The sequence below is a fragment of the Rhipicephalus sanguineus genome, chromosome 2 (genome assembly GCF_013339695.2).
Source record: "Rhipicephalus sanguineus isolate Rsan-2018 chromosome 2, BIME_Rsan_1.4, whole genome shotgun sequence".
In the NCBI taxonomy this organism is placed as follows: domain Eukaryota; kingdom Metazoa; phylum Arthropoda; class Arachnida; order Ixodida; family Ixodidae; genus Rhipicephalus; species Rhipicephalus sanguineus.
In genome coordinates, this window is record NC_051177.1 from 215,211,016 (window position 1) to 215,217,331 (window position 6,316).

The 6,316-nt window shown below is 48.5% G+C and overlaps 1 protein-coding gene across 1 annotated transcript in view; it reads left to right on the top strand.

The window, feature by feature from the left end:
• Positions 1–5,767, top strand: part of LOC119382226 (uncharacterized) — a 34,402-nt gene extending 28,635 nt beyond the window's left edge. Inside the window, exon 3 of the mRNA XM_037649939.1 lies at positions 5,694–5,767. Coding sequence (XP_037505867.1) covers positions 5,694–5,767 — 74 coding nt within the window. The remainder of the gene's footprint in view (positions 1–5,693) is intronic.
• The last annotated feature ends 549 nt before the right edge of the window (positions 5,768–6,316 follow it).

Here is a 6,316-nt window from a genome sequence, read left to right on the forward strand (position 1 = left end):
CGATGGCCTCATGCTGACCGAGGATGATGCCAGATTCATTGACAGCCGCTTTGTAGACCAGGCTATGTAGGCCACATACGCCCAGGTAGTCTACGAATACTACAAACACCATACACTGATGTTGGTCTACGTAGCACTATCCAGGCCTACCAGCCTCAACGGCCTATACCTCACCAACGCGAAGGGTGACATCATGTTCCGACATGTCGCCGGCTCTATCGACAGACACTTTGTCGACGAAATGACCAGGAATTCCAAGAGCTCTACTACACGACATACTTCACTACACATGGACCCCTCGTCACCACGATCACGACCGGATCCTCTAACAAGTCATGACCCGCTGCTGGTGCTCACTGATCACGGGCATGATACCCTTGTTCAAGAACTTTCAATAACTCCTTTCACACATGCACACGGGTTCGTGAAACGTGCGTGCGTTCTCGAGACACGTATAAGCACTACATATCAGCTTACCACTTCTGGTGTTGGTAATACCTACGTTGCCATTGGCAGCGTTACCCAACCGTAAACAACTGGTTATATAAGCATACGCGGCTCTTCAACATATATATGTGCGCGTATAAAATATATATAAACCTTTAGCGTCAATTTGTAACGTGTCGCTCAGTAAAAGAGTTACGCCACAGTCACCTACCACCCGCATGCTTCGCATAACATCGACTCCCACGGTACGTGGGATCTGCCGAATTTTTTTTTTAAATGACAGGCCAGTTTTTTTTTATGCGTGCGCGCGTTGCACTACATACGCTTCTTACGTGCATGCGTCTAAGTTGTTCGCGTAATCCGTTACCAGAGATGAAATAAAAACGGTTGCAATACAAAGCAGTATTCTTGTTTTTATTGACCACCCTAAACATTACAACAACAATGCATATTACGGTTGTATGCCTGCTAAACAAACGCACGAACGACACGCGTTTTTACCTCCGCCCAACACCTGTAGCACTTGTAGCGTACAACAATATAATTATGCCAAGAAAAGCGAAATCTAACTTGTTTAACGTTTAACAGGCGTCACACAGCTGCATAATAATGCGTGAAAGTGCTAGAGCAAATGACCAACAAACATTCACACGGCGTTTTTTTTTATTTCACAGAACATATTAAAATTATGCGAAAGTTCTAACTATTTCAGAAAATCTAATCACTTTCACCATTGAAGCCACAACCCTCTATCACAAGCGCTTTAAATTAAGCATGGCATAACTCTCTCGCCGATCCCGAAACCGAGCTTCAGAACTGTTTTTAATAAAGTTATTCAATCAATCAATCAATAACTCAGATTAATATAGGAAATGCGCACGCGTGTAGTATGTATCTCGTATGCTAGATTCTCCTTTCGTACGTGAAACTTAACATAAAATGCGATTCTAGAAGTAATGTTCGTGGACTAGCGAGCATAACGAGGAGCAACTACTTACAGCTTCACTCACCTTTGCAAAAACGGTATTCCAATTGCAATTAAATATTAACCGACGCAAGAACGATAACAGCACGCTTGTTACCCACAGTCGTATCAAGTTGAAGCGCGAGGCCAAGCGTAGTATTTTAACTGTAGCACAATCGTGCGCGTACAGTTCGCTAGAATACTCTGGCATAACGTCGTAAAAGTTGCAGTCATTTCACCGGTTCCCACGATGTAGCACCAGTTCACCTCCTCGCGTCATAAAACTGTTGCGGCGCCGAGAACTACAAACATGGCTGACTGTCAAGGAAAAAAATTCGGCAGGTCCCACGTACCGTGGGAGTCGATGTTATGCGAAGCATGCGGCGGGAAGGTAACTGTGGCGTAATTTTTTTACTGAGCGAAACGTTACAAAATGGCGCGAAGGATTTGTATAAATTTGATACGCACACATATATGTTGAAGCGCCGCATATGTGTTATATAACCAGTTGTTTACAGTTGGGTAACGCTGCCAACGGCAAGGTGGGTATTACCAACACCAGAAGCGGTAAGGTGATATGTAGTCATTTTACTGTTACTTTTGGAGAACGCACGCACGTTTCACGAACCCGTGTGCATGTGTGGAAGAGGTTCTTGACAGTGCTTGAACACGGTCGTCATCGCCGTGAGCAGTCAGCACCAGTAGCTGGTCATGACTTGTTCTCGGATCCCGTCGCGATCGCGGTGACGGGGGATATATGTGTAGTGAAGTTTGAGGTACAGGTGTTGGAAATCGTGGATGCCTCGGTCTTTTCGTCGACAAATTGTCTGTCGATAGAGCCGGTGACATGTCGGAACCTGAAGTCATCTTTCGCGTTGGTGAGTTATAGGTCGTCGAGGCTGGTAAGCCTGGATAGTCCTACGTAGACCAACATCAGTGGATGGCGCTTCTCGTATTCGTAGACTACCTGGGCGTATGTGGCCAACGTAGCGTAGTATACAAAGCGGCTGTCAATCAATCTGGCATCATCGTCGGTCAGCGTGAGGCCATCGCCCAGCCTTGTAAGAAATGAAGAGGACACTGCGTCGTTCAGGCGGACTAAGTGCACTTTACGGTGCGTTGATGGGAATATCATACGTAACTTTCGTTAATGTATTTCTCAGGGGTCGAGCAATGCTTCAGTATAGCTTGCTGAATCATGGGAATACAAATGTAATTTTTATTAGGCTGCTATAAAAGCGGAGCCACCACTGGAACCACAGATGTTCATCTGATATGACGCCTGTATCGTAGGAGTACATAAGTAGTGTTTATTGCGTACTTGTAAAATTGCAACGTCAACGTCACAACCACAAGTGACGTTGCACCAACATTATGCCTGCATAGGCTGTTTTTTCCAAACCAGTTTATAGACCTGGCGTGGCTCTGTGGCAGAATGCCTGAATGCCACGCAGAATGCTTGGGTTCGATTCCTGCTGGGATCCCAATTTTCATTCTTTTCATTCGTCGGGTGAACGCTGCCGATATCGGTTTTGCTTAATGCCCTCGCATTTAAGTTGCCAATGTCTGTTGCCGCCGTTCCTGGGTATATATAAATTGTCAATCACCTATGGCGCACACCCGTACACCGCGGCCCGTGGTAAACGGGTATGTGCCACACGTGTCCAGAGGAAAGGGTTTGACGACGTACGTGACAGGAATTTCACGTTATTCATGCCATGACCAAGCAGTCATATTCGTCAAATCGTGTTACCCTCCCATGGCAATTTTGGTCCACACCAAGGTAAGGAGGCGATCATGAGAGCACCCAGACATCATCATCATCATCACCAGCCTGTCTACGCCCACTGCAGGGCAAAGGCCTCTCCCATGTTCCGCCAATCAACTCGGTCCTGTGCTTTCTGCTGCCACGTTATACCTGCAAACTTCTTAATCTCATCTACCCACCTAATTTTTTGTCTCCCCCTCACGCGTTTGCCATCTCTTGGAATCCAGTCAGTTACCCTTAATGACCACCGGTTATCCTGCCGACGTGCTACGTGGCCGGCCCATATCCATTTCTTCTTCTTAATTTCAACTATGATATCCTTAACCTCCCACATGAATACACCCAGACATAGGCGGCTACATAGATAGACAGATAGATAGATAGATACGTAGATAGAAATGCTCAAAGTGTCAAAGGTTCGCTAAGAAATGCTTCGCATTTAAAATTGGCCGCGTATCTGCGTGCTTCGCTGCAAATGTCGTAGAAAGACGATAGTCTTCTGCCGGCCGTACTACATGAGTACTGGTCTCATCCGCGGCCACCCGTGATGCTGTTCTCGTACCATTTCCGTGCTGGCATGATAAATCCAATGGAGGTTTGTTTGAACAGATTTCATTTTACCACATTATTTCATCAAGCGGCCATTTATGTTTGCCTTGCCTCAGACAGCGCCTCCTCTATGTTGAATCGGCCGCATCTGGCTGGTATTGATAAAATAGAGGAGGCACTGCGCGGGATATGGACGCCATCTGGCAGTGGCGTCGGGAAACATAAGCTTGTGCAGACTCAGGGCTACTGCCAGGTGGCAGCACCATATCGTCGGCAGAGGGCTTTTTCGTGCATAGCGTCGCATTTTCAGCGCAGCCTAGGAAACTAGGGTCTTTAGAGTTACGTATCTATATGTATTTTCTAGTAAAGTAACACACTACGTAATACTAACGTATTGATGTTGCGCCTCAGATATGCGTAATAATTGTTTTTATTGCGATAGCAATTATATGGACAGTCTCGGGTGATTTTTGCCGTCGCCGCCGTCATGCACCATGTATATATATAAAAGTCACAAAGAAAAATAATTCAGAAAAAACTTCTCGACGCACAGAATCGAACGGGTAGGCCACCAACAGTACCGTCTTTCAGCCTGCTAACGGCGAGCTATTTATATACACCATTTACTTCAGCATGCTTTCTTAGTCACCACATAGATGGCGTGATGTGCGCGCGTGGCGCGCTTTAAAGATCGTCGCCCCGCTCCTGCGAACGCCGTTGCTGTTCGCCCTACAGGGCGTGGTCGCCTTCGTGCGCTTATCTCGAGGAAAGAAGGGGGTGGCCGGGGGTGGAGCGGGGGGTTGTATGTCTTGTGCCTTCCCCGCGATGTCTGGGCTGAAGTAACAGAGCGTACGAAAGTCACTTCGTTCGCTGCAGCGGCCACGTTTGCGAAAGGAGCGCGCTGTTCAAACAGAAATAAGTAACAACTGCGACAGTTAGTTCGCGCTCGCCCTGTGTGTACCTGTTCGTTCATTTCGTGCGTCCTGCTTTATGTTCGAGCAGTGCGCTTCAAGTGTCGAGCTGTGACGCATGATAGTTCGCGCTCGTCCTGTGCGCGTTCTTTTCGTGCGTGCTTTGGGCTCGAGCGACGCGCTGGCAATTTCGAGCTGCTTTCCGTTCTTCGCGTTACATTCCAATTTATTGCTATCGCATTCATTGCCTCGTCGTTTCGGCGAAACTGTGACTTTTTTGATCGATAATGTTCACAAGTATGAATGCAGCTACCAGTTCAAGATGGCTTGGCGTTCAGCAAGTGCTTAAACTTTGGCCGGGTGGCTGAATCGTGTGACAGACAGACAGAAAGACAGACAGACCAAAATTTCTGCGTTCAAGTATCCCAAGACAGACTATCGTCTTTAAGACGCCGTCTTGCAGGAGGCCATCTTGTCCAGCAACCAACGGACAAAAGTGCTCAACTGAGGCGTCTGAAACGTTGCCGTCGATTCGATGGCAACTGGGCGAAATCAGGGCTAATCGTCCGACGTGTGGTCACCGCCTTAACGCACTTTTATTGTCGCAACATCCGAGGAAGACGTGACGAAAGCGACGAGCCCAGCCTGTCTTGTCTGTTGCGTTGCCGACCGCACAGCGTGCGCTCCCACAGAAAACCGAAAGGAATATAAAGAGTGGAGAGAGGGGTTAACTTGGAGCATGGCAAATCGGTAGAAGCAAGAAGAGGTGTTGCATCGTCGGTGTAGCGTGTTGTCGAGAGATGGCGCTAGTTTGTATTTGCGCAACGGAATCGCAAACTTCTTTCAAAATGCATGGGATCATATGGGGGATTGGGAGAGGGTGCGACCGCCTTTCTCCTCACTAGTCACCAGGGGAGCCGAGCGGTGGCGCCACCATACCAGCGCGCGAGGCGGATAACCACGCGGCACTAGCCCCCCACTAACACCGACGAGGCGAACGGAGAGGGACACCTTACCAGACTACTCTGATGGCTTGTACGACCCGTTTCACCAGCTGCTGACGACGAGCTGCAGACTACCAACTGCAGTCTGGACACCTACTATGGTGGCTATAATGGGGAGGTGTGACTACCGGCCTCCAGAGACTGGCCCAAAGACGCGTTCCTGCCGCGCGATGGCGCTGCTCGCGGGGGCGCCGTGCGCCGTGGTTTTCTCGCTTCACCAGCTTACCTTCGTGCGGGCAAATGGTGTAGACGCGCTCTTTCTCCGCTGCAGTGCTTGCGATGCTGACGACCATTTTTATTTAATGTTGTAGACGTCAAGATAACTTTATGATGTCTTTCACTGCTCTCATTTCATTTGACGTGTTATTTACAAGGCTCCCCAAGCATCGCTTAGTGGCGCTGCTGCTCTTCACAGGCAGCGCCATCTCTGGCATAAAAATACAAACTGGGTGCAGGCAACGCGCGTTTTCCCTTCTCTACAATGCGCTGCCGCTCGCTTCCGCGCACGTGCAGAGCTCTCGCGGTGCACTTGCGGCGCCTCACAATGTACCGCTTGAATTCAAAAGGATCTTCAAGCTGGACAGCCAAGCGAACTTGATAAAAGGAGAAAGGCTGATCGTCAATCACATTTACGGTGAAGAGCAGACGATCGACGACGACGCCCGACTCAAAG